Source organism: Lutra lutra, chromosome 7, assembly GCF_902655055.1.
Source record: "Lutra lutra chromosome 7, mLutLut1.2, whole genome shotgun sequence".
Classification (NCBI taxonomy): Eukaryota; Metazoa; Chordata; class Mammalia; order Carnivora; family Mustelidae; genus Lutra; species Lutra lutra.
Genome location: NC_062284.1, coordinates 59,779,325 through 59,807,271, shown reverse-complemented (window position 1 = coordinate 59,807,271; position 27,947 = coordinate 59,779,325). Strand labels below are relative to the sequence as shown.

Below are 27,947 nucleotides of genomic sequence, written 5' to 3'. Positions count from 1 at the left end.
TATATAGTAGTATCATGACTTCTGCAAGTAGTGAATAAGGTTTTATTTTCTTGGGGTTCCTGGGTGGCTCAGTTCATTAATGTCTACCTTTAGCTCAGGTCATGATTCTGGGGTTCTGGAATCGAGCCCCACATTGGGTTCCCTCCTCAGCAGTCAGCTTCTCCCTCTCCCCTTCAACCCGTCCCCTGCTTGTGTGCTTCTCTCTAAATAAATAAAATATCTTTTTAAAAAAGTTTTACTTTCTTACAAATTTGGATGCCTTTTCTTTTCTTTCTTTTTTTTTAAGATTTTATTTATTTATTTGATAGAGATCACAAATAGGCAGAGAGGCAGGCGGGCAGAGAGGGTGGGGGAAGCAGGCTCCCCAATGAGCAGAGAGCCAATGTGGGGCTCGATCCCATGACCCTGGGATCATGACCTGAGCCCAAGGCAGAGGCTTTAACCACACTGAGCCACCCAGGTGCCCCCTTTTATTTCTTTTTTTGTCTCATTGCTATAACTGGGACTTCCAGTACTAAGTTGAATAAAAGTGGTGAGAGCATACATCCTTGTCTTTTTCCTGGTCTTAGAGGAAATCTCTCATGTTTTCAACAATTGAGCATGATGTTAGCTGTGGGTTTTTCATATATGGCCTTCATTATGTTGAAGTCTATCTGTTGAGTCTGTTGAGAATTTTTATCATAAATGGATGTTGTACTTTGTCAAATGCTTTTTCTGCATTTTGTTGAAATGATCATGCGCTTTTTATCCATTCTCTTGTTGATGTCATGTATCACATTGGTTGATTTGTGCATACTGAACCACTCTTGCATCTAAGGGATAAATCCCATTAATTGTGGCAAATGATTTTTTAAAATATGTTGTTAGGGACACCTGGGTGGCTCAGTCGGTTAAGCCGCTGCTTTCAGCTCAGGTCATGATCCCAGGGTCCTGGGATCGAGTTCCGCATCGGGCTCCTTGCTCGGTAGGGAGCTTGTTTCTCTCTCTGCCTCTGTCTGCCACTCTGCCTGCTTGTGCATGCGTGCGTGCACTCACTCTCTCTCTCTCTGACAAATAAATAAATAAAATCTTTAAAAAATATATATTGTTGGATTCAGTTTGCTAATATTTTGTTGAGGATGTTTACATCTGTGTTCATTATAGAGATATTGGCCTGTAGTTCTCTTTATTTGTAGTGTTCTGTTTGTTTCGTTTTAAGTACGCTCCACGCCTAACATGGAGCCCAAAGGGGACTTGAACTCAAAACAAGATCAAGACCTGACTGAGATCAAGAGTCAGATGCTTAACCAACTGAGCCACCAAGGTGCCCCACATTCAATTTTTTTGATTACTGATTTAATTTCATTGTTGGTAATTGATCTGTTTGAATTTTCTGTTTCTTCCTGATTCAGTTTGGGAGGTTATATGTTTCTAGAAATGTATCCGTTTCTTCTACGTTGTCTTAATTGGGTGGCATTTAATTTTCATAGTATTGCCTTATAATTCTTTGTATTTCTGTGGCACCAGTTGTTATTTCTCCTTTCATTTCTGATTTTGGAGTCTCTCTTTTGTGAGTCTGGCGAAATGTTTATCAGTTTTGTTATCTTTTCAAAGAATAAGCTCCTGATTTCATTAATCTCTTCTATTGTTTGTTTCTCTTTGTTTTATTTCTGCTCTAGTCTTTATTATTTCCCTTTAATACTGCTTTGGGGTTTTGTTGATTCTTTCTAGCTCCTTTAGGTATAAGCTTATATTATTTGAGATTTTTCTTGCTTCTCGATGTAGACCTCTTGCTATAAACTTCCCTCTTAGAACTGCTTTTGCCACACCCTGAAGATTTTGAACCATTGTATTTTCACTTTCATTTGTTTCCATGTTATTTTTTTTATTTCCTTTTTGATTTTTGTGGTTGACCCAGTCAGTCACTGTTGAGTAACATCTTATTTAAGCTGTGTATTTGTGCTCTTTCCAGACTTTTTTTTTTTTTTTTAAGATTTTATTTATTTATTTGCCAGAGAGCAAGCACAAGCAGGGAGCAGCAGGATGAGGGAGAAGCAGGCTCCCCACGGAGCAAGAAGCCCGATATGGGTACTAATCCCAGCACCCTGGGATCATGACCTGAGCCAGGTGTCCCTCTTTCCAGGAAGATTTTTTTCTTGTGGTTGAGTTCTAGTACCATAGCATTGTGATTGAAAAAGATGCATGGTGTAACTTACTTGTTGAGGCTTGCTTAGTGGACTGATTTGTGATCTCTTCTGGAGAGTGTTCCATGTGCACTTGAATGTGTATTTTGCTGTTTTATAATGGAATGTTGAGAATATATCTGTTAGATCCATCTTGTCCCGTATATCATTGAAAACCAGTTTCCTTGATTTTCTGCTAAGATGATCTATCTTTTGATATAAGTGGGCTGTTAAAGTCCCCTGCTGTTACTGTATTTTTTTTTTTTAAGATTTTATTTATTTATTTGACAGAGAGAGATCACAAGCAGGCAGAGAGGCAGGCAGAGAGAGAGGAGGAAGCAGGCTCCCTGCTGAGCAGAGAGCCTGACGCGGGGCTCGATCCCAGGACCCTGAGATCATGACCTGAGCCGAAGGCAGCGGCTTAACCCACTGAGCCACCCAGGCGCCCCAGTTACTGTATTATTCTTGATTACTTCCTTTGTTTACTGCCTGCTTTAGGTATTTGGGTGCTTCCATGTTGGGTGCATAAAGAGTTTTAATTGTTATGTTCTCTTGTTGGATTGTCCCTTTATTATTATGTAGTGCCCTTCATCTCTTGTTAAAGTCTTTCATTTATTTTTATTTTACTTTCTTATAGACTTTTTTTTTTACGATTTTATTTATTTATTTGACAGAGGGAGCACAAGCAGGGAAGCAGCAGAGGGAGAGAGAGAAGCAGGTGTGGGGAGCCTGACGCAGGGCTCCATCCCAGAATCCTGGGATCATGACCTGAGCCAAAAGCATACACTTAACCAACTGAGCCACCCAGGCACCCCAGGATTTGAGAGAGAGAGACTGTGGGGTTGTGGGGAGGGACAGAAGCAGAGAGGGAGAGAGCAAGAATACCAAGAAGACTGGTTAAGCACAGACCCACAGTGCTCAGTGTGGGGCTCCATCTAATGACCCTGAGATCACGAACTGAGCCAAGACCAAGAGTCAGACACTTAATAACACAGGTATAACCCAGGTACCCTAATACTCTATTTTAAAGTCCATTTTGTCCCATATAAGGATTGCAACACCCCACCCCTCCTTTCTTTTCACTCCCATTTGCATAAATGCTTTCTCATCCTTTCACTTTCAGTTTGCAGGTGTCTTTGGGACTGAAATGAGTGTCTTATAGTCAACATGTAGATAGGTCTTTTTTATCCATCACCTTTGTTCTTTGATTGGAGCATTTAGTCCATTTGCAAAGTAATTTTTGATAGTTTGGTACTTAGTGTCATTTTGTTACTTATTTTTATTTAAATTTGTTAACATATAGTGTAGTATTGGTTTCAGGAGAATTTAGTGATTCATTACTCACATGTAACACCCAGTGCTCATCATAAGTGCCCTCCTTAATGCCCACCACCCATTTAGTCCATCCCCCCACTCCCCTCCCCACCCACAACCCTCAGTTCTTTATAGTTGATTGAGAGTTACTTATGGTTTGGGGCACTTAGGTGGCTCAGTCCATTAAGCATCTGCCTTTGGTCCAAGTCATGATCCTGGAGTCCAGGGAGTCTGCTTCTCCCTCTTCTGCCCTTCCCCCAACTTGTGTCCATGCTCTCTCACTCTCAAATCTTTTTTTTAAAAAGTCACTTATGGTTTCCCTGCCTCTCTGTTTTTATTTCCCCTTCCCTTCTCCTGTCCCTTCTCCTGTGTTCGTTTGTTTGGTTTCTTAAATCCCATGTATGAGTAAGATCATGATATAGGTCTTTGACTGACTTTGCTTAGCATCATACACTCTAGTTCCATCCACAGTGTTGCAAATGGCAAGATTTCATTTTTTTGATGACTGAATAATACTCTATTGTGTATATATATCACATCTTCTTTATCCATTCATCAGTCGATAGAAATTTGGGCTCTTTCTATAATTTGGCTGTATTATGACCTGAGCCAAAAGCATGGCACTCCCTTCTGCTGAAAGTTTCTGCTGAGAAATTAGCTGATAGCCTTACAGGGTTTCCCTGTAGTAACTGTTTTTTCTTGCTACTTTAAAATTCTCTTCACTACTACTTTTGCTGCTTTAATTACTGTGTGTCTTGATTTGGACCTTTGGGGTTGATTTATTGGGAGGCTTGGGCACTTCCTTAGTCATGAGAATTAAGGGGAAAAAACAGGGCTATTTTGTGTTCTAGTGCCACAAAGCCTTCAGTCTTAACAGGTTTGCAACTTAAAAGCAGCAGGTATATGAAAGCATTTATTATATTAAAAAAGATAAATTTATATATTACATATGAAAAACTTACAAAGCTCAACTTTGTAGGCAGCTTCTTACAATGTAAAGTGAAAATTACAATGAATGTACAACAATTCATAGGATAAGCTCCTGTCTTAGAACAAGATAATGGCCATTCTTTAGGATTAAAATAAGATTCGGTAGTAGTCGTCTCTGTAGCTGTACAGGAATAATACAGATACCCTGCAAAAGAGAAAAGGTAGGATCAATCAAATGGATGAAGAACAAACTTAAATTTTTTTTAGAACACTTAACTGTAAGTTTTGTTTAAAAAAAAGACAGAAGGCTAGTGATTAAAGAAATGATATGTTACAGAAGCTTTGAGTGGCATGGGTCTGTATGTAAGGCCCTACATAAAACACTTCACAGGTTTTCTTGTTGCCTTTTAAGCAGATGGTAACATGAATGACTGGCATTCCCACGTGAGGACCTACAGCAAAGCAGTCACAGCAGTTCCCTTTAATGTAGACACTGCTAGAAGTTGCCTGGGTGACAAAAATTGTAATTGGGACAGCTACTCCTGGCAGTACTGTGTTTTGTTACTGACAAATTGTGACTGTGATTGCAGTCCTGAACAAGATTTACTGATTATCAGGTGCAGTTCTAACAATGGTTTATCAGCCATCAACCCTCAACAAGACAATAAAATGTGTCACTTTAAATCCCTTGAGTTTTAACCCATGCTGAAACCTGTAATACCTTAGCAATAACTTACTTTTTTTCCACTTTGATGTTATAAATTTCATCACAGACTAATTTGAGGTATCTCTGCTTTGGCAGGCGTGACAGCAGCTGCTTCACAGTTGTGTTAAATGCCTGTTCATCAGCATCCCACTAGGAAAAATAGATAAGACTTAATACAGCTACTAACGTTTATTAACTGGCTTTTCCTGGGTCACTGACGAAATGCCACTGCCATTCCCCCTTTAAGTGTACTGAAAAAATTATCAGTTATAGATAGAACCAGTGGGGCGACTGCTGGGGTTTTTCCTTTGAAGCATCAATTTTCTTTACAACAACACTCCTTAGTAGATCCCGATTAGCTGAGTGCTTTAGCCACAGTGTGCTACTGTGACTTTAGACCAGTTATTTCTGCCCATTTATTTTGTGGAAAACAAGTACCACCTCTGTGTGCCTCCATCTGAGTGGATCATAAAGCAGTAATTGCCAGCACAGTGGCATATATGCTCATTTATAAGACGACATCAGAAAGTGTATGAAATGTCAGTTCTGGAGCAAATCTGACTAAATGCTCCAGATAGGCAAAAAAGGTATTATTTAATAGGATATTTTAAAAAAATCATCTATAGCTGTGATTATAATTCGTTATCTTTGCTATTAAGAATACTTACTCAGATTTTTTAAAGTTACTAGGCTATTTGATAAGGTTACCCACTAAAAACTTCTTAAATCCATTAAGGTTAACATACAGTATCATAAGTTTCAGCTGTACAATAGAGTGATTCAACAGTTCTTTACATTACTCCATATTCATCATGAGAAGTGTACTCCTTAATCCCCATCACCTATTTTACCCACCCCCCCACCCACCTCCCCTCTGGTAACCATGAGTTTAGTCTCTATAATTAAGAGTGTTTCTTGGTTTGTCTTTTTTTCTTTGTTCATTTTCTTTGTTTCTTAAATTCCACATAAAAGGGGAATCATTTGGTATTTGTCTTTCTCTGGTTTATTCCACTTAGCATTTTGCTCTAGCTCTATCCATGTTGTTGCAAATGGCACGATTTCATTTTTTTTTTAATGGCTGAATTTTTCATTATGTTCTACACACACACACACACACACACACACACACACACCCATCCCCCCACATCTTTATCATTCATTTATCGGTGGACATTTGGCTGCTTCTGTAATTAGGCTGTTGTAAATAAAGCTGCTATAAACATAGGGGTGCATGTATCTCTTTGAATTAGTGTTTTGTATTTTTTTGGATAAATACCTAGTAGTGCATTGCACTACTGGATTGCAGAGTAGCTCCATTTTTAACTTTTTTTTTTTAAGATTTTATTTATTTGACGGGGGGTGGGGAACACACACAGGGGAAGCAGCAGGCAGAGGGACAAGGAGAAGCAGGCTCCCCATTGAGCAGGGATCCTGATGCAGGGCTCAGTCCCAGGACTATGACCTGAGCCGAAGCCAGATGCTTAATGGACGGAGTCACCTAGGCACCCCATTTTTAACTTTCCAGTTTGTATTCCTACCAACTGCATTAGGGTTCCTATTTCTCCACATCCTCTCCAACACTTGTTTCTTGCCTTGTTGATTTTAGCCATTCTAACAGATATGAAGTGATATCCCACTGTAGTTTTAGTTTGTATCTCCCTGATGTAAAGATGTTCAACATGTTGAACATCTTTACATCTGCCTGTTGGCCACCTGTATTTATTCTTTGGAAGAACGTCTGTCCATGTCTTCTGCCCCATAAAAGTTTTAAATATATATAATGACCTAACTTAATTTTTACAAAAATATGTAGTTCTAGTTCTATATATCCTTCCCTAGTTGAAATGAAGGTCTGAGGCAGCATTGTATGGTGGTTAGGAATATAGATTCCCCTAGCCTAAGTTCAAATCTTGGCTCTGTTAGCATTACTAGTAAGTTAACCTTGAACAAGATACTTAATATCTCTTCTTCCATTCTCCATAAAATGTAAAATCCTTCCGCTTCTGTTTGTTTATATAATGGGGATAACAGTACCTACTTCTTGAGCTTGTTATGATTAAATGAATTAATATTTGAAAAATGCTTAGAGTAAGGCCTGCCAGAGCCTGACACAGTAAATGTGTGAGATGTTAATCTCTGAAATTTAAAAGTCACTAGAAAATTACGATTCTCTCAAAATCTGATTTAGTTGTTTAGTAATATCTATGTCACATAAAAGGAACAATGTTAAGTAAATTCCTGGAACTGCCCCCAAAATACCTAGTATCACTAAGAAAGTAATGCCATTTTTTCTTTCTTTCTTTTTAAAGATTTTATTTATTTTAAAGACAGACATCACAAGTAGGCAGAGAGGCAGAGAGAAAGGGAAGCAGGCTCCCTGCTGAGCAGAGAGCCTGATGCGGGGCTGGATCCCAGGACCCTGGGATCATGACCTGAGCCGAAGGCAGAGGCTTTAACCCACTGAGCCACCTAGGCGCCCAGTAATGCCCTTTTCAACTATGTTTTGGCAAAATAATAGCAAAGCTTTGGAATTTTAAAGGCCACAGTGCACAAGAATTCATCTTGCTTACCTCTAATGATAAAAACTGTAAGATTGTTTCTTTGGGTAGATCCACCTGTTGATACACAAAAATGTCATCTGTCAGGGGACCCTAGGCAGCACATACTGACTTGTCACAATGGTGTCACTTTGGATGGAGCAATATGAATCAGGCTTACACAATCTGGGATGCTACTGTGCTGTATCAAATCAAGCACATATAAATGAACCATAGAGTAGTAAGATGTTAGCACTGGCAAACAGATAACCCCACCCCAGTCCTCACAGTACACCCCAAAGGCTTCATGCTGCTGCCTATACTCCGTGTGCTAATAAGGCAAAGGTCTGAAACATTTTAGAAAAATGGTGATTCTTGTTTTTACTTCCCCTGCCCCCCCCCCATCTTCCAGATGAAGAAAACAGGACAAACAAAACCTTCCATTTTCTCCCCAGTTTTTACAGATTTAGATTACATGCGGCTCACATCAGTGATGAAAGGCCTGCATCCCCAAACTGCATGGGGAGCAAAAATGCCCTGACCTCTGAGGAAATGACTTTGATGACAGGGACACAGGCAGTTTTCAAAATGTTAGAGCAACTTACAGCCAGAATTTCAATTTCACTGCTTTTCTGATGTAAGTTGGCAAGGGAGTTCTGAAGTCGTGTTTGTACCTAAACAAGAAGACATGTCAGAATTCAGAACCTGTCAACACAAATTATTGTTCTTGCCATTTTATTTCCTATTGTAGTAAACAACCATGAGGGATAAACTAAGGCCTAGCAGGGCTTCCAGAGATTATCGAGGGACTTGGAAAGATGAATGCCCAGCCTATCTGGATCTTGGGACAACTGAGATTTTATAGTTTGTTTGTTTGTCTGTTTTAAGATTTGTAATTGACAGCAAGAGAAGAACACAAGCAGGGAGGAGTGGTAAAGAGAGAAGCAGGCTTCCTGTCCAGCAGGGAGCCCAATGCAGGGCTCGATCCCAGGACCCTGGGATCATGACCTGAGCCAAAGGCAGCTGTTTAACAACTGAGCCCCCCAGGTACCCTCTAAAGCCTGTTTTGATAATAATCCACTTACTTATTTCTTTATAATTTTGAAATGACACCTAGAAGCTCAGGGCATTGAAACTGCATGTGGAAGTAAGGGGATTTTGGTATTAAGCTAAATTTGGAAAAAGGGGAAGATGATAGCAATAAGGACATGGAACTGAAATATGGTAGGGGATGAGTGTAGAACAAAGATGTGAAAATGAGTTGCCGGTCCACTATACTGAGAAACAGCTAAGAGTGCAATATAAAAATGAGGTAACTTAATCTTTTCTATTTTGATCTAGTCTTTTTTTTTTTTTTTTTTTTTTTTTAAGATTTGTTTACTTGACAAACCATAAGAGACTCTTAAAGTGAGGGTTGCTAGGGGGATATGGAAGGCAGGGATAGGGCGGCTGGGTTATGGACATTGGGGAGGGTATGGACTATGGTGAGTGCTGTGAAATGTGTAAGCCTGATGGTCCACAGACCTGTACCCCTGGGGCAAATAATACATTATATGTTAATTAAAAAAAATATTTGAGAGAACGAGCATGAGCAAGCAGAGAGGCTGAGAGAAAGAGAAGGAGACTCCACCCTGAGCATGGTGCCTGACTTGGGGCTTGATCTCACAATGCTTAGATCATGACCCAAAATCAAGAGTCAGAAAACTTAACTGAGCCACCCAGGTGCCCCTCTAATCATATTTCTAAATAATGACTGCTCTCTAATACCCACTTCCCAAGTGAGGCCAGTGTCCTGATTTAGCTCATTAACCGGAGGACTGCCCTATCTTTCCTCCCCACCTATTTAAATCCTTCGGGGATTCCCTGCTCCAGGAAGTCTTCATCTATCATCCAAGCAGACACGGATCTCTACAATGTTCCCATGTCCAACACTCACTTTCAGTGTATCTAATTCAGCATTCTGTTACTTCTCTTTTGTTGTTCTCTAAGTATATAATGCCTATGCTTCTAAGGTTATAAACTCTTTGAGGATTGGGGTCATGCCATATGCCTTTTAAATTTTATGCAGCATTTCACACAGAATCAGGCAGATAGCAAATACCAAAAACACGTATGCAGTGAGAAACCTGCTTAAAAGTCTTGGAATAGTTCTCTTCTCCTTTGTTACTTTCTTTTTTTTCCAATAAATATTTTATTTATTTATATATTTGTCAGAAAGAGCGCACAAGCAGGGGGAGCAACAGGCAGAGAGAGAAACAGCCTCCCTCCTAAGCAAGCAGCCTAATGTGGGACTTGACCCCAGGATCTGGACGTGGGCCGAAGGCAGACGCTCAACCAACTGAGCCACCCAGGCATCCCTGCTCTGTTACTTAGAACGGAAACAAAGCAACCCCATCTGTCATTAGATCCAAATCACAAAGTCTTTGTTTAGATCAAGTAATTCTGACAGTGCTTCTAGTGACAGTGCTTGTAGGTGCCCATAGTGTACATGGATGCCTCTTTGGGAGGACAAATGGAGCAGAATCCTAACACCAGAGAGATGCCTTATTGATGAAATTTTCAGAAGCTACCAAGTTAAGGAAGTGCAAAGAAAACTCTTTCCAGGAAACCATTTCTTATCTTCCTTTCCTGTTTTCTTCCTCCTTTGTAGTTTACATTGAAAGCTGAGGAAAGTATATGTACCTGAGTTTCATATCGCCTCCGAGTACTGGCTGACAGCTTCTCTGGGGCTATCACACTCACAATGGGGACAACTGCAGCTCCATGGATTTCAAACAAACCTGAAACAGAGTTGCCGAATTTATGGTCTTATCTGGTCCCACTTTCTGTAACACACCACAGAGATGGCAGAGATAGAGGAATCCACTCTAGTGTGATTCTATGGGCTAGATTTCTATCTGGGCTTTGTTTTCCGTCTCTGCAACTAGCTGCTCCTGACCTGGAGGAACCCAGAACCCTAACACCCAGCAGTTTCAGTGCTTCTGTCAAGATTCCCAGCCTTCTCTCAGGTGGGAGTGGGGGCAGAAAATGACAAAAACGTAGGGATTCTATACAAGTCACCCAAACCTCATGAACCTAAAGCAAAAAAATAAATAAATAAATAAAATCAAACTTACTATCTCTCAAACTCTAATACTTTAAATTCCTCAAAGTATTTGAAATCTAACAGTGGCAGAAGGTCAGTACTAACAAACCAAAAAGACCCAGTTCTTTGTTAAAAGGCAAATATGTCTTCCTGTGGACTAACTGGGACATTTCTTTTTCAGTAAGACTAGCAGATGTGATGAAATTAAAGACTTAACTATCACCACTGCTCCCTCTTGGCTTTCAATCTTATGTGTGGGGAAGATTCCCAGGAAAATTAACCACATTTAATTTGTACAGTAAACTGAGTCAAAGGAAGATTAAACTGGTTGTGAAAATAAGACAGGAAGACAGAGCTGTACTGCAATTAGAGTAATCACTAAACTCCTAGTCCTCCTGTAGGATGTGAGTTTCAAAGCATAGAGAGAAATTCCATTTGGTACAATTAATTGTATCTGTTACTTTAAAGATACATTTCTGATGCAACAAGGAGTTAGAGCAACACACACACACACACACACACACACACACAGCATTATTATGTTTAGATTATAATTAGTCAATACCTGAAGCATTAGAAAAGGACCCCTTCAGATTTTGCACTGCAAGATTATCAGAAGCTTCTCTAAAAACAAGCAAACAAAAACAATTAGAAAACAGTCAGTACAGCAACACAACAAAGATAAAGTGAGCCATTTTTTCCTATTCAATGTAGAAATTAAATATTGGTTATTAGTGGGAGAAATAAAATTTGAACTTAATTATGCTTTTGGTCAGGAGCCATTAAGAATTATAAAGGATGTCATTTCAAATTAAATGCCCAAAGACGGGCGCCTGGGTGGCTCAGTGGGTTAAGCTGCTGCCTTCGGCTCAGGTCATGATCTCAGAGTCCTGGGATCGAGCCCCGAATCGGGCTCTCTGCTCGGCAGGGAGCCTGCTTCCTCCTCTCTCTCTGCCTGCCTCTCTGCCTACTTGTGATCTCTCTGTCAAATAAATAAATAAAAATCTTAAAAAAAAAAAATGCCCAAAGACAACATTTGGATTTATTCAGCTATGTTTGAAATGCTAGCTCAACATAAGAGGCTAATTTCAATGAACTATAATGGGTGTTCTTTCCTCTCTGCTCACAATACAAGGAAACATTAGCATCCGCATGCCCCACCTTTATTATGGCAGCAACCTTGGTGATCACCCACAAGAGAACATTTAGTAATGGGAGATTCTTTCAAAAGCTGTGAATGGATATTTCTTTCTTTTTTTTTTTTTAAGATTTTATTTATTTATTTGACAGAGAGAAATCACAAGTAGGCAGAGAGGCAAGCAGAGAGAGAGGAGGAAGCAGGCTCCACGCCGAGCGGAAAGCCCGATGTGGGGCTTGAACCCAGGACCTGGGATCATGACCTGAGCCGAAGGCAGCGGCTTAACCCACTGAGCCACCCAGGCGCCCCTGTGAATGGATATTTCTTTAAAGATTGAATTAGCTTACAGCCTTTGAGAGACACAATAGCACTCTATCTTGGGAAAATAGGGAAGTAATCATGAACATGGAGGAGAGATCTTAAACTTTTCCCTGATAAAACTGAATCCCATCTGGGCCTTTTAAGTGTCTTAATAATGTTTGTCTGTACTATTAATTTAGTTGAGTATTTTATGTTTTCTCTTCTAAACCTCTACCTTTTTTGGAGGTCAGTAATCCTAATACCTGGTACTTCTAGAACATTTTATTTCCTCAGAAAAAGCCTAATAGTGAATTTATTCAAGCTAGGTGCAGATGGGAAGGAGCCTGGGGTGAGGGAGGGAGAAGAAAGTAGAATGTTTATTTTATATAAGCCAAGGTTTTTCACTGTTGGCACTATGACATTTGGGGCCAGGTAATTTTTGGGTGGGGGTGTGGGGGGGGTTAGTCATGTGCACTGTAGGATGATTAGCAGTATCCCTGGTCTCTACTAGATATTAGTAGCACCCCCAGTTCTAACTACACAAAATATCTGCAAGCAGTGCCAAATGTCCCCCGATTAAGAATCACTGATATAAGCAAAAAAAAAAAAGTATTTTTTATTATAAGCATATATAAAAATTATGCAAATAGTAAATAAGCATATATATTATAAAAATATAAAGCAAATACTTTTTTAAAGTTGTACATTTATAGAAAGTTATAGAAATTTAAAGAAAATTAAGATCCCTTGTAATCCCACTATAACTATAGTTATTTCTGGTTAAAAATAGTTAAAAATTGGGGGGGCACATGGGTGGCTTGGTCAGTTAAGCATCTGCCTTCAGCTCAGGTCATGATCCCAGGGTCTTGGGAACAAACCCCGCATCGGGTTCTCTGTTCAGTGGGGAGTCTGCTTCTCCCTCTCACTCTCCCTCTGTGCTCTCTCAAATAAATAAATAAAAATATTTTTAAAAACCTGATATATCATTCCAGACAGTAGGCTATGTATTTTGTTTGAAAAAACCAGGATCATTTATCTTACCTGTGGACAGATTTCAATAATAAATTCAGCTATGTAAGAATCATCTTTTTCTCCTACCCCCTTAACCCCCCATGTTGCATGTAAATGTAACAAGATGGGATTGGGAAGGAGACAAACCATAAGTGACTCTTAATCTCACAAAACAAACTGAGGGTTGATGGGGGGAGGGGGGTTGGGAGAGGGGGTGGGGTTATGGACATTGGGGAGGGTATGTGCTATGGTGAGTGCTGTGAAGTGTGTAAACCTGGCGATTCACAGATCTGTACCCCGGGGATAAAAATATATGTTTATAAAAAATAAAATTTAAAAAAAAATCATCTTTTTTTTTTTTTAAATAAATTCTACACCCAATGTGGCCCTCGAACTCATGACCCTGAGATCAAGAGCTACATGCTCTAGTGACAGAGCCAGCCAGGTACCCCTAGAATCATCTTTTTTTAAAGGCTGTACACCATTTCATTGTATTTACTATAATCCAAACAATTTTCTACCCATCAGTGTTATAATACTGTTGGAGATTCTCCAAGTGTTGTCTAGGGAGCTCTGAAGTTCCTGAGGTCCTTGCACAGGTCTGCAAGGTCAAAACAATTTTCACCATAATATAAAATGTTATTTATCTTTTTTATAGATTTAAAAAGCCTCTTCCAAACCTCTACCTTTTTTGGGTCATCCTTTCACAAATGTGTTATGGAATTTTCCAGAGACTGTATGATGGATGATAGTAAAACAGACTGAACGCAGACGCAGATAGTGACAATCTAGTTTTTTTCTACTTAAGTGTTAAAGAAATTATAAAAATGTAAAACAATGCATTATCTGTAAAATGTCAAATTGTCACTCTTCCAACATTTTTATTTTGGAAAATGGATTTATTTTTTTAAAGATTCTTAACTTATTTGTGTGTGTGTGAGAGAGAGAGCACATATGAGGGGGGAGGGAGGGGCAGAGGGAGAGGAAGAAGCAGATTCCCCACTGAGCAGGACAGACTGGATCCCAGGACCCCAAGATCATGACTGGAGCTGAAGGCCAACACTTAACTGACTAGTGCTACCCAGGTGCCTTGAGTTTACTGTTTTTTCAAATAAGTATTTAAAAAATGTTTGTTTTAATTTCTAAAAAATTACTGATAGATATAACCCATATAAACAAAGTTCTTTGGTGTCCTCAAATAATTTATAAGGGTATAAAGTGGTTCTGAGACCAAAAAGATTGAAACTGTTATTAAACAATGCCTTATTAGGCATCTTTGTATGTACCCTCATGGAATAATTTTTACTATAAATTCCTAAAAGTAGAATTACTGGGCATTTCTTTTTAATTTTTAGTTTTAAGGCAATTTTAACTCTGTTAAATTTCTATCCAGAGAGTTGAAACAATTTATATTTCCATCATGAGTATATGACATTCTCCCAGGATATATTAGGTCTTTCAAATACTTTGACATAACACTACCAAAATGTACTGATTAAAAAGCCAAATAGGATAATTTTGGCCCCTTGGGCCTTTCAAACTGATAAAATATTCTCTGATATGTTATGAAGAACAAACCCTGAAACTACGATTAGTCTTATGCAGGGGTTACGTATTTAAACTGCTGAGCTATTCAAAAGCAACAGAATGATCCATTAAAAGTTATCCTGATGTATCTTTTTTCCCAAAAGGATCAAACTGATGTTTAAGATAAAGGTACAGAAGTTCTACAGGTAGTCACAGCTGGTTTTCTGGGCTTTTGTTACCTGATAGTTCTTTCATCACTGACTTTAGTTCTGAGTTTCTGCAAAACGTGGTCTATAAGATCAGACTCCTGCACATGTTTCTCTGTTTGCCTTTCCTTCTCAAAAGACTTAACCTTAAAAAGAATAAGACAGAACCATCAATTTCTGAAGCCAACAGGCTGAATCAGAGTACAAAACTAAGTCAACAGTTCAGGTTGGTGGTTCTAACCAGGGGCAATTTTGCTCCTCACAGGGCATTTGGCAATGTTTGGAGAGCTTCCTGGTTGTGACAGCTATAGGGGGTGCTACCAGCATCTCATGGGTAGAGGCCTGGGGTGCTGCTCAACTTCTTATAGTGCCTAGGACAGCAGCCCCCACCATTATCTGGCCCCAAATGTCACTGTGGCTGTTGAGAAACTCTGGTATAGGGAAGAAAAGCCTATCACTAATGATTGGATTTTTTAAAAGGCCAAGACTAACCAGCTACTATTTCATTTAATTCTTCCACATATTCTTTCCCTTAAACATCCCCGGGTCAGTCACCGGTTTCCAGAGCACTCCCCCTCTCCATTCCAAATTCAAGTGCTGTCATCCACTTCTATGGTATCTGTTCTTTCATCTTCACTCCACGGCCAGCACTCAATCTTGGCTTCAAGCAGCCTTATAGTCTTCCCACTCTATTTTCCTCTCACTCCATTCCATGCTACACACCCCTGCATATTAATTTTCCTCACATAGCACTCTGATGTCCCCTTCTGTCCAAAACACATGCTGGCTCCCCACTCACTGCTACATAAAATCCAAATTCCTTGGTTGGCAGTTTGTTCTCCAGGAGCTAGCTAAAACCATTCTCATCCTGAAGTATCCTTCTTTGCACCCAGAGTAGACTTAACTCAGGGTAATACCCACAGTAGTTTTCTATTGGCCTCCCTCTTGACTTCAGAACAGGCTATTTGAAGAATTACCATTACCTTTGCCATTCCTTCTGCCTAAAAGTTCCTATCAGCACCTATCTCTATTCTGCCCATTCATGAGGGTTCCCCATAAACCCCACCTCCACCCTGAAGACTTCCCTGCTACCTCTGAGGTAATCTCCCAGACTATTAAACCCTCAGAGAACTTGCACTGTAGGACTCTCATGGCATTTAGCATTTTCTAACTCATAATCATGAACGATTGTGTTATGTTTCCTACCAGATTATAGGATCCTTGACAGCAGGGCCTGACGCTTTAGTGTCCCTGTATCCTTTAGGATCTTAAATTGTACCCCTCCCACACTGTGAACACTTAAAATGCACTTGCTGACTGGATGAATGAACTGATGTCTTGCCCTTCAAGTATGAAGATGACACAAGATTCAAAAGAGAGACTGGATCAAACAATGTGCTAGAATGAACAAGATCACATTTAACGGAGATAAATATGAAGTCCTATAATTAAAGCCCTCATTGTAGGTGGCCAGCCAGACATGGTGGTTACTGTGAAAGGGCCAATGGGTTTTAGTTGCTAAGTTCAGTACAATCCAAAGAGCCACATGGTTGCTAAGAGTTCAGAAGTAAGCTGTATGAGGGGAAATACGGTATCTGGGTCAAGGGGTCAGAGAGCATTCTCATTTAGTCAGAATCTGCTAGAATTCTCTGCAGAGTTCTAGTGCCACATTTGAAGACAGACATTGACAAGAAATGTCCAGAGGAGGTTAACTAGGAGGGTCAAGGAGTTGGGAAATCATGTTATGAGGAATGGCTTAAATAACCAGAATGTCTGAACCAGAAAGAGGGCAGAGAGACATGGCAGTAGTCTCCTAAAATTTATTTGAAGATAGCTGAGAGGATGAAAAATTATATTTATTATGCTGACTACTCCAGAAGGCAGAATTAAGACCACAGAGTATAAATTTTGGGAAGGAGACTGAGTTAAGTTTTTTAAATTTGCTAATCATTATAGCAGTGTGTTATGGCACAAATTACCCAGCGGAGGCTTGATGGCAATCAATGCTCTGGAAGAGGCCTGATCAGTAGTTCTTAGGGTCATTTATGATTTTGTGACTAATAAGCAGACTAATAGTGGGGACTTCCAAATCTTAAAGGAATAACTACTACAAGAACTGCCTTCTTTAAACAATTAGAAAGTCAGACAAAACACATAAAACAATGGTTTCTCAGACCTTAGACAACAAGCAGTGGAGAACTATTTTTCAAGAGAAGGGAAACAAAGTGAGTGCCTTATCAGTGCCCCTTTACTGTGATGAAGAAGTCTGCAGACTGCAGCACAGGAACATGGAACCCAAAAAGACCCGGAGCCTTGCCCAGGTGGGGAGACAGTTTAGGTAGACCCAGATGGCTAGAGATGGTGAGGCAGAGGACTGCAGAGAAGAGTGCTCTCCACTCAGAGAAAGAACAATTTCTGAAGCTCTGCGGAGCAGTCCCCTCAATTCTTGCCAGAAAACTGATCTGGGCATTAGTGAAAGGAAACTCTCTGAGACTGGGGCAACAACCATCAGAAATGAGTAGGTAGAGAGTAATTTCTGGAATTCACAGGGCTGGGAAGAGTTGTTACTCTTATCAGGGTAGAGGACCTCAGAATACACAGGCAGAATCCTCCTAAGGGTATTGCCTTGTACCAATGGGGTTAACTCAGGCTTAGACCAACAGCTGCCCTGGATCTGCCCTAACAATGTATAAAATGAAGCCTGGAAAAGATCAAGCAATTCAAGAATTTTAACTACACCCCACAACAAAGCCCAACAGTATTTATAGGGACATAAAACCTAGCATCCGGGAATGTCTAATAACCAATCAAAAATTACTGGCAGGAGGGTCTGGGTGGCTCAGTCAGTTAAGCATCTGCCTTTGACTCAGGTCATGATTCCAGGGTCCTGGGATCCAGCTCTGCGTCAGGCTCCCTGCTCAGTGAGGAATCTGCTTCTCCCCTTCCTCTCCCTCTGCATGCAGCTCCCCCTGCTTGTTCTCTCTTTCTCTGTCAAATAAATAAAATCTTGAAAAAAATTTACTGGCATGCAAAATGGTAGGAAAATATGACTCATAACCTGAAGAAATGATAGAAACAGACTGAGAAGTGTCAGAAATGATGGAATTAGTAGGCAAGCACCTTAAAACAACTATTTTTTTTTGAAGATTTTATTTTTAAGTTGTCTCTACACTCAACATGGGGCTTACACTCTTACACTCACATGTCTACTGACTGAGCCAGCCAAGTGCCCCTAAAATGACTATTCTAAATTTTATAAAAAATGTAAAGGAAACAAAAACTCTGAGAGAAATGGAAGACATATAAAGATACAAATGAAACTTACAGAGATGAAAAAAATACATAAGAAATTCAATGGGATTAATAGCAGATAAGATACTGCAAAAAGATCAGCGAATGGTCCCAAATAAAGGATAGAGAGAGGGGAAAAAAACAAAACAAAAAATGGAGTCTTAATGAATTGTGGGTCAATAGCAAATGATTAACATCCTATAATCAGAGTCCTACAAGGAAAAGAAGGAACAGAAAAATATTTGAAGAAATAATGTCTGAAATTTTTCTAAAATTTAAAAAATTTATTTATCTGACACAGAGAAAAAGAGCACAAGCAGGGGGAGAGGCAGAGGGAGAATCAGGCTCCCCACCAAGAAGGGAGCCTGATGTGGGACTTGATCCTGGGACCCTGGGATCAAAACCTGAGCCCAAGGCAGATGCTTAACCAACTGAGCCAACAGGTGCTCCTGAAGAATTTCTAAACTTTATGAAAACTATGAGTCTACGGTTCAAAGAAGTCCTAGCTATGGATACCAGGTATTTAAATATAGAGAATACCACATTGAAGTATATCATATTCAAATTGTAGAAAATCAGTGACAGAAGAAAATCTTAGAAGGCGCCAGAAAATAAAGGAAGATCATACATAAGAGCATCAAACCAGACTTTTAACAGAAACCACCAACATGTCAGAAGACAATAAAACACATCTTCAAAATGCAAAAAGAAAAAATGTAAATCCTGAATTTTATATCTAGCAAAAATATCTTTCAAAAGATATTTGGAAGGGTTGGCTGGGCATTGGACTCTTGGTTTTGGCTCAAGTCATGATCTCAGGGTTGGGGGATTGAGCTCTGTGTCGGGCTCCATGGTCAGCAGGGAGTTTGCTTGAGATTCTCTCCCTCTCCCTCAGTCCCTCCTCCTGCTTGCTCACTCTCTAAAATAAATGATTTTTTAAGATTTTATTTATTTGTCAGGGAGAGAGCACAAGCATGGGGAGAAACAGGCAGAGAGGGAGCCCGATGGAGGGCTCGATCCTAAGACCCCGGGATCATGACCCGAGTCAAAGGCAGGTGCTTAACCAACTGAGCCACTCAGGCATCCCTAAAATAAATAAATCTTTAAAAAAAAAAAAAAAAGGTGAAATGAAGACTTTCTCAGACCAATAACCACTGAGAAAACTCATGATCACAGACCTGCACAGACCAGAAATATTAAAGGAAATTCTTCAGGCAGAAGGAAAACGAAATCAGAATGATGTCTGCCTCAACATAGGAATCAACAATTCCAGAGATGGTAAATATAAAGGACATTTCCCCCCTTATTTTAAAAACCTCTTTAAAAAAATAACTAATTAAAGCTGAAATAAAAACAATGTATTGTGGAGTTTTAACATCCAATATGTTATGTGCAACAATGGCACAAAGAATGAGAGAAGGGAAATGGAAGTATTCTGTTGTAAGGTTCTTACACTGTATGTAAAACACATATACTGTATTTTGAAGGTGGAATGTATTAAGTTAAAAGTGCATACTGTAAACCCTAAGAAGTCACCAAAAAATTTCACCAAAAACAGGAGTAATGGTTAGCAAACCAATAGTAGAGATCTAAAAAGAAGGTGTGAAAAGAAAATGGAAAAAAGAACAGATGGAATAATTAGAAAACAAATAGTAAAATGGTAGACTTAAACCCAGCCATTTCAATAACCGCATTACATATAAATGGTCTAAAAGAGGGGGACTGTCAGGGTAGATCAAAAAAGCAAAACTCAAATATTAAGTGTCTCTAAGAACCCACCTTCAAATGACATACAAACACCAATTGAAAGACCTCAGAGAACAAGAAATATCAGGGATAAAGAAAAACATTTCGGGGCATCTGGATGGCTCAGTGGGTTAAGCCTCTGCTTTCGGCTCAGGTCATGAGCTCAGGGTTCTGGGATCGAGCCCCACATCAGGCTCTCAGCTCAGCAGAGAGCCGGCTTCCCCCTCTTTCTCTGCCTGACTCTGCCTGTAATCTCTCTGTCAAATAAATAAATAAAATCTTTAAAAAGAAATAAAGAAGAACATTTCATAACAATGAAGAGGTCAATTCATCAAACAGGTATAAAATTCTAAATGTGTATTCACCAAATAACAGAGCTTCAAAATGCACGAAGCAAAACTGATAGAACTAAAAGGAGAAACAGATAAATCTACAATGATAGCCAGAGATTTTGACACTCCTCTCTCAGTAACTAACTGATCAAGTAGACAAAATGCTTAGTAAGATACAGACAGCTTCGGCAACACCATGATCTAATGTGACCTAACTGGTATTTATCAAACACTCCTGGGGCACCTGGGTGGTTCAGTGGGTTAAGCCTCTGCCTTCGGCTCAGGTCATGATCTCAGGGTCCTGGGATCGAGCCCCGAATCGGGCTCTCTGCTCAGCAGGGAGCCTGCTTCCCCCTCTCTCTGCCTGCCTCTCTGCCTACTTGTGGTCTCTGTCAAATAAATAAATAAACAAAAATCTTAAAAAAAAAAAAAAAACCACTCCTCCTAACAATGCAAAATACACATTCTTCTCAAGTGCACATGAAACATTCACAGTAATAGACAATTATTTTTTACTTTAAATCACAACTCAGTAAAATTAAAAGAACTGAAATCAGAGTATGTTCTTTGATCACAAAGGAATTAAACCATTAGAAATTATTAAAGATGATGTAATGAGCACTGGGTATTACATGACTTGACGAACCTCTGACCTCTCTACCTCTGAAACTAATAATACATTATATGTTATATATGTTAACTGAATTTAAATTTAAAAAAAAAAGAAATTATCAAAGAAAGATAACTGGAAAATACCCAAATATTTGGAAATTAAACCATAGACTTCTAAATAACCTGTGGCTCAAAGAAGAAATCAAAGAAACTAGAAAGTTATTCTGAACTAAATGAAAATGAAAGCTCTACATACACAAATGTGTGGGATACAACTGATGCAGTACTTAGAGTGAAATTTATAGCGTTAAATGTTTATACATAGAAAAGTAAAGTCTAAACTTAGTAATCCATGCCAGGTGCCTTTTTTTTTTTTTCTGTAAAGGCTCAGATACTATCTTAGGCTTTGCAGGCCATACATTGTCACTTTTTTTTTTTAAACAAAGAATGTAAAAAATAATTGTAGGTCACAGGCCATACACAGGCTGTGTACCAGATTTGGCCTACGGGCTGTGTTTAATCCACTTCTACCTGAAGAAACCAGAAAAGGAATAAACTAAATCCAAAATTAGCAGAACGAAGATGAATAGAAATCAGTGAAATAGAAAACAAATGAACAACCCAAAAAACCCCCAGAAAAACCAATGACATCAAACGCCGGTTTTCTGACAAGACAAATAGCATCAGTAAACCTCTAGCCAGCTTAGTGAAGTGAAAAAAGGGAGTGAAAATGGGAGACATGAACTACCAATTATCAGGAATGAAAGAGGGGATTGTCATTACAGACCCTACAGATAGTAAAAGAGAATATTTGAAAATTTAGATGAAGTAGAAACTTTCTAGGGAAGATACCAACTACCTAAACTCACTTACTCAGAAAGAGACAACCTGAATGTCTCTGTCTAGAACCCTGTGGCCCTTGGTGAGTCTGACCAAACATTGGAGGATGAAATAATACCAACTGTACACAGAATCCTTCAGAGAATGGAAGAGGACAGAACACTGTCCAACTCATTTATGAGGCCACCATTACCCAGATATTAAAACCTGCCAAAGACATAAAAGGGGAAAAATAAGTTGATTTTTTTCCTTAAGAATAGGAATAAAGGTAAGAAGATGGTATATTTATAAGCTTTTGTTTAAGTTAAATGCAACAGAGTAAAACTGGTTAGGAAACAGCCACAGGATATGCCAACCACCAGGTATCAGTATAGTTATTATTCTCATTTTCTTAGATGGAGAAAGGGAACAGAGGGAGAAAAGTAGGAAAAACCTACTGCCACTATTTTTTATTTTTTAAGCTTGAAGGCAAGTGTTCTGATTCAGATTCTCTCTTACTCTATAGCCTTTCTCCAAGAACAGGCCCAGCAAATATAAGAATGGATTTCCACCCATACCCAAGCCAGGGGACAGTGGGAAGCTGGGTGCTCCACAGTTAATACACAGTTTGGGAAAGCTGACTGCTGAACTGTGAAAGATTTCCTTGGGTCTGTACCTTGACATAGCTTCCTCCTTTATCTGAGACGAGGGCCACGCATGTGATTTCGTGGTGTCTGCAGTATTCTTGTAGTTCCTCTTGGGACTGAAACAAACACAGCATGTGAGCTAAACACAGAACACCTAGAGCAGCTTCAAATAATTAAGGAGACTGAAAACATGGTGTCCAACTGTATTTTCAAAGTCACTTACTAAACATGCTGACTTTAGGAGCTGTAAGTATTAAGCCAGAAGAGTAAGACATCAAAGGAGGTTTAATAAGACCTTGTTTTTCTTACTTTCACTGCTGTCCTCAGGGACCATGGACAATCAAAGCACTTGGGACACAGTAATAGGTTTTCAACATCTTCAGGGCACCTGGGTGGCTCAGTTGGTTGGGCAACTGCCTTCAGCTCAGGTTATGATCTCAGAGTCCCAGGATCGAGTCCCATATGGGACTCCCCGCTCAGCGGAGAGTCTGCTTCTCCCTCTGACCCTCCCCACTCTCGTGCTCTCCAACTCTCTCCCTCAAATAAATAAATAAAACCTAAAAAAAAAAACAACAACCTTCAAATCTTGGTGGAAGGTGCCAGAAATTGTAGGGTATACACACATACAACGAGAAGGCCTTTGAGGAAAGCCAAGAAAACACAAACAGCTGACGGTGTAAAGTTCAAGTGAAGCATCAAGTCACCAAGCAGAGGAGCAGAGATGTCTGCTGCTGGGCAGGACTGAAGTCACGGTTTCTGGAAGAACACTGCTCTAACAATTTATGAAACAAGAACACCAATGAAAGAGGATGCTGTTCTGTCAAATGACTGAAAATCCTTGCCCAGCATGCTGGTGCCTGGAGGTTTTCTCTAACCCACACACAAAGACAGACAGCAGCAGCTTCTGAAACATTTTGGCAGGTGATATGAAAGGAGAAGGGGGGCAGGGGAAGGTTCTGTTTCCCTGGGAGGCTCTTCCTGCTCTGGGGCGCCTGAGTGTGAGCGAACTGGAGTGTATGCCCTTCTGTGATCTGCTGGTGGCAGGGGAGACAGTCTCCCCAAACCCTCCCCACCTTTCTGAAGGACAGGTGGGTTCATGGCTGCTGCTTTCCTCACTTCCACCCGCAGAGCAGGCTGCTGTGAGAAGTCTGAGGAGAGGCAGCCACCCACAGAGGCTCAACGCGAAATGCCTTTTGGAAGTGTACAAGCCTGGATACTGGCCCTGCAAAGACATCCCAGCCTCATCCCTGGAACTTCTATGTTTGCTTCTATGGTCAAAGGAACTCTTGAGTTACGGATCTTGAGACAGGGAGATGATGTGGATCATCTGGGTGGGATCGGTGTAATCTCAAGGATCCTTGTGAGAGGAGACAGGAGGGTCAGAGGTGGAAAAACAGAAATGGAGGTCAGAGAGGAAAGAAGATGCCACACTGCTGAGTCTGAGGGTGGAGGAAGGGCCTACGAACAGAGGGATGCTGGAGGCCTCTGGGAGCTGGAAAAGGCAAGGAAATGGATTCTCCCCCTCAGGCCTTCAGAAGGAACTGGCTCTGGCAGATACCCTGACTGGAGCCCAGCGGGACCAGTAGCAGACTTCCGAACACCAGAAATGCGAGACAACCAGCATGTATTGTTTTAAACCACGGAGGCTATGGTCTTTTGCTTCTGTAACAATCAGAAACTAACACAGGAAGTAGCTCTAACCGGAGAGAAGTCGAGTCTGGGGGAACCCTACTCTAAGGCTGGAGAGGCCCACCTGTCACTGCAGCCGGGACTGTACCCACTCCACTCGGGGGCACTCTGTGTCTCATTACCTGTGACCAGTCATACATGATATGTGCCGTGATTCCTGCGGACCAGAGCTTCTGGGTGAGGTTGATGGCCCTGGACATGGACATCTGGCCAACACTTACGATCAGGAGGTCACAAGAGCTGATTGTAACCTGGATCAGAAAGAGAGTAGTGACATTTAGAGGAGCGAGACTGTGGACCTGTAGGTGGGACCGGCACCAGGAGGGAGGCAGCACTCATGTGAAGACAGGCAGCTCGAAATCTTGTAAGCAACGGAAGTCTGGGCTTCAAAATGACATTGTCAACATCATCATAGAAAAAATGACAGAAACCTCTTATGTTAGTCTTTTTAGACTTCAGCTATCCTAAGCCACCAGGAAGATACCCTTTTCCTCTGAGAAAACTGCTTTTGTCTGAAACAAAAAGGATAAAGAACCATTTATAGCTCTGTAGAGCACAGCCAGATTTCTGAACAAGGGGCTTTGAAAGGCCTCTGCCAACAGCTTCACTTCACGTTTAAAGGGTGCATCAAAGATGAGGTGAGCGAGGCCAGGCAAAGACAGATGAGCTGTCTGAGGTCCCCCAGCGAGAGGCTAAGGACTTATATGCAAGGGCAGACGCCAAGTCCTAGGCTTGTCTATTGTGACAAAGATAACCTCCCAAAGCCTCAGTCCATTGCCACATCCAGGGCTCCACATACAGGACTCTAAAATGAAACGCCACCCAGCGCCCACTGGAAAGCTGGCAGCCAAACTGGAACTTACAGGTTCTTCCATGTTGAGGATCGCCACAGAGATCTTGTCTATAGCTATGCTCACCCCAACAGCAGTGGGGACCGGTCCCAGAGCCTGTGGTCCTCTAAACTGGGGAATCTGGGAAGAGAGGCACAGCTACGGTTATGAAAGAGAGAAGAAACTGTCCTCACAAGCAAAGCGATGACTGGAGGGTGCACACGCTTGTCAGCAACTTACCATCAAAGGGTTCAACCAAAACTAAGTATGTGTGCAGTAGGGAGAGTGCCAGTGAGAGAAGAGAATGAGGGGCGAGGGAGGGAGAGATGAAAGCATGCACACGTGCCAACTTGGGAAAAATGAACAAATGCTGCACCTAGAGCTGCACTGCCAACCATGGCGGCCACCCAACCACATGTGGCTTGGATATCCGAAATCCATCTAAGCCAAACTGACATGTGCTGTGTATTAAATACACAGAGGTCGCGAAGACTCAGAATGGAAAAAAAAGAGGATACAAAATAGCTCACTAATCATACTGAGATGTAGGATTACATGCTGAAGTAGTATTTGGGGTATACTGGGTTAAATATACACTGATTGCAAAGGCTTAGAAAAAAAAAGTAAAATAGCTCAAAATTTTTGAAAATTTTAGGGCGCCTGGGTGTCTCAGTTGGTTAAGTGTTTGCCTTCGGCTCAGGTCATGATCCCAGGGATAGAGTCCTGCATCGGGCTCCTTGCTCAGCAGGGAGCATGCTTCTCCCTCTGCCTGCTGCTCCCTTTGTTCATGCTCTTGCACTCTGACAAATAAACAAAATCTTAAAAAAAACAAAAAACAGAAAAACAAAACTTTTTTTAAAATTTGGACTGTATGCTGAAACAACATTTTAGATATTTGGGTTAAATAAGATTATTAAAATATCTTTTTATTTCCTTTATGTCCCTAGATAATTTAAAATTACATAGGGGGGGCTCCTGGGTGGCTCAGTTAAGCATCTGCCTTCGGCTCGGGTCATGATCCCAGGGTCCTGGGATTGAGCTCCGCCTCGGGCTCCCTGCTCAGTGGAGAGCCTGCTTCTCCCTCTCCCTCCCGCTCTGCCTACTTGTGCTCTCTCTGTCAAATAAATAAATCTTAAAAAAAAAAAAAATTATATAGGTACGTTCTGATTCTGGACCAAGATAGGTAGGAACAATTCTCTCTACTCCTCCCTCTAAGTACAGCTAAAAATTCTGGACATTAATTTATAAATCAAACGAAGAAGACTATGAAGTGAAGAGCGGGTACACATGGGTGCAGGAACTGTAGAATCGGAGGGAAGCACATGCTGACAAGCTAGAAATGCCAAGGAGAACCAACAAAAGGCCCCCAGGAAATCTGCTCTCTCTGGCCAGAAGACCAAGAAAGGGGCAACCTGGCAGGGCCGAAAATAACACCCCTGCCATGCTCCAGCCAAACACCACAGGAAGCAGCACAGGCCTGCCCCCACCAGCTAAGTCTGAGTGGGGGCCCACACCTTTACCCAGATGTAAGGAACCCCCCTCTAAGACCATACAGGAACCAGGACTTTCTTATCTGCCTGGAGTAGTGCCTCCTATCCCTCCCCACCCAAACAGTGTCACTGGAGGCCAGGAACCGAAGGATGACAAACCCTCACCTCCGCCTAAGCAGTAATGAGGCCACCCTCCCTGTGGGGATGGTGTCCAAGGTGGCTAGCTGAGTGGGAGGCTGGAACTTTCACCGCTCTCCAGCAATCTCCCGCCACTTCTCTCCCCCAACTCACCACAGTATCAGTACCGTGCAGGAAACAGGAACAAGGCACCCCTCTCAGTGTTGAAGCAAGCAGGGTAAGGAAACTGAATCTTTACCCTCAACCAACAGTAGCAAGGCGGTACCCCCGACCCCTACTGGTGTGCGCTCAGGGGAGGCCTGCTAAACCAAAAGATCTAGTTAAGCTCTAGAGTCTCCTAATATTTAAAATACCCAGGGCAGGGGCGCCTGGGTGGCTCAGTGGGTTAAGGCCTCTGCCTTCGGCTCAGGTCATGATCTTAGGGTCCTGGGATCGAGCCGCACATCGGGCTCTGCTCAGCAGGGAGCCTGCTTCCCCCTCTCTCTCTGCCTGCCTCTCTACCTGCTTGTGATCTCTGTCAAATAAATAAATAATCTTAAAAAAAAAAATACCCAGGGTACACAGTGAAAATCACGCATCATGGCAGCTACCAAGAAGATCTCAAAATGTGTAAGAAAAGACAATCAACAGATAACAAAAACAGGATGACACAGATGTTGTCTGTGTCCTCTGACAAGGATTTTAAAGCCACCATCACAAAAATGCTTCGGAAACAAGCATAACGAATAGGCTTGAGCTCCGCCCCCCTCCCAAAAGAAAGGCTAAGTGGAGAAGTGGAAGATTAAAAAACCTCTGGATGGGCTCAAAGCAGAATGGGGAAAACAGTGGAACTGAAGATTAAACAAGAGAAACTATTCAGTCTGAAGGAGAGAGAAAACAGACTGTAAAGCAAAAGGCCCCAGAACCTCAGGGATATAAAAACTTAAACATTTGTCATCAGAGTCCTAGAAGGAGAGCAAAAAAGAGGGTGAGACGGGAGAGGTATTAGAATAAAATCCCTGAAACATGCCTTTACTGGTCTGTCAGGAGGGTGGCCTTGTTACTGCTTGGGTGGAGGTGAGGGTCTGTAATCCTTTGGCTCCTCCACTGATACTGTTTGGGGGTTGGGGGACACTACCCCAGGCAGGTATCAAAGTCTCAGCTTCCACTCAGTGTTCTCATATGCCACCGTGCTAGGGCTTGATGGGGGGGCCCCCACTGGAGAAGGACATAAACCTCTGGATTCAAGAAGCTGAGATAATCCCAAAGAGCATAAATCCAAAGAAAGTCATACCAAGACAGTCATGATCAAATGTCAAACTAAAGACAAAGGAAAAAAATCTTAAGAGCATTGAGTGAAAATCAACTTTCCTACAGAAGAAAATTCAAACAACAGCACATTTCTCATCAGAAACCAGAAATCTGAGTGAACAACAACAGACTTTCTTCTCCTCTTGA

General features: G+C 41.1%; 1 protein-coding gene across 7 annotated transcripts in view; it reads right to left on the bottom strand.

The window, feature by feature from the left end:
• Positions 1 to 4,376: 4,376 nt before the first annotated feature.
• EIF2AK4 (eukaryotic translation initiation factor 2 alpha kinase 4) overlaps positions 4,377 to 27,947 on the bottom strand; it is a 105,875-nt gene continuing 82,304 nt past the window's right edge. For 4 of the 7 annotated variants that reach the window (XM_047736212.1, XM_047736214.1, XM_047736213.1 and 1 more), the window contains 10 exons: positions 24,916 to 25,023; positions 24,175 to 24,303; positions 22,393 to 22,479; positions 14,950 to 15,062; positions 11,300 to 11,358; positions 10,332 to 10,429; positions 8,255 to 8,323; positions 7,683 to 7,727; positions 5,144 to 5,262; positions 4,377 to 4,611 (listed from right to left, as the gene is read on the bottom strand). In XM_047736212.1, the coding sequence (XP_047592168.1) occupies positions 4,554 to 4,611; positions 5,144 to 5,262; positions 7,683 to 7,727; positions 8,255 to 8,323; positions 10,332 to 10,429; positions 11,300 to 11,358; positions 14,950 to 15,062; positions 22,393 to 22,479; positions 24,175 to 24,303; positions 24,916 to 25,023 (885 nt within the window). In that variant the 3' untranslated portion in view covers positions 4,377 to 4,553. Of the gene's footprint in view, positions 4,612 to 5,143; positions 5,263 to 7,682; positions 7,728 to 8,254; positions 8,324 to 10,331; positions 10,430 to 11,299; positions 11,359 to 14,949; positions 15,063 to 22,392; positions 22,480 to 24,174; positions 24,304 to 24,915; positions 25,024 to 27,947 lie in introns of those variants that run through there. The other 3 variants (XR_007128570.1, XR_007128569.1, XM_047736215.1) reach the window with 3 other exon arrangements.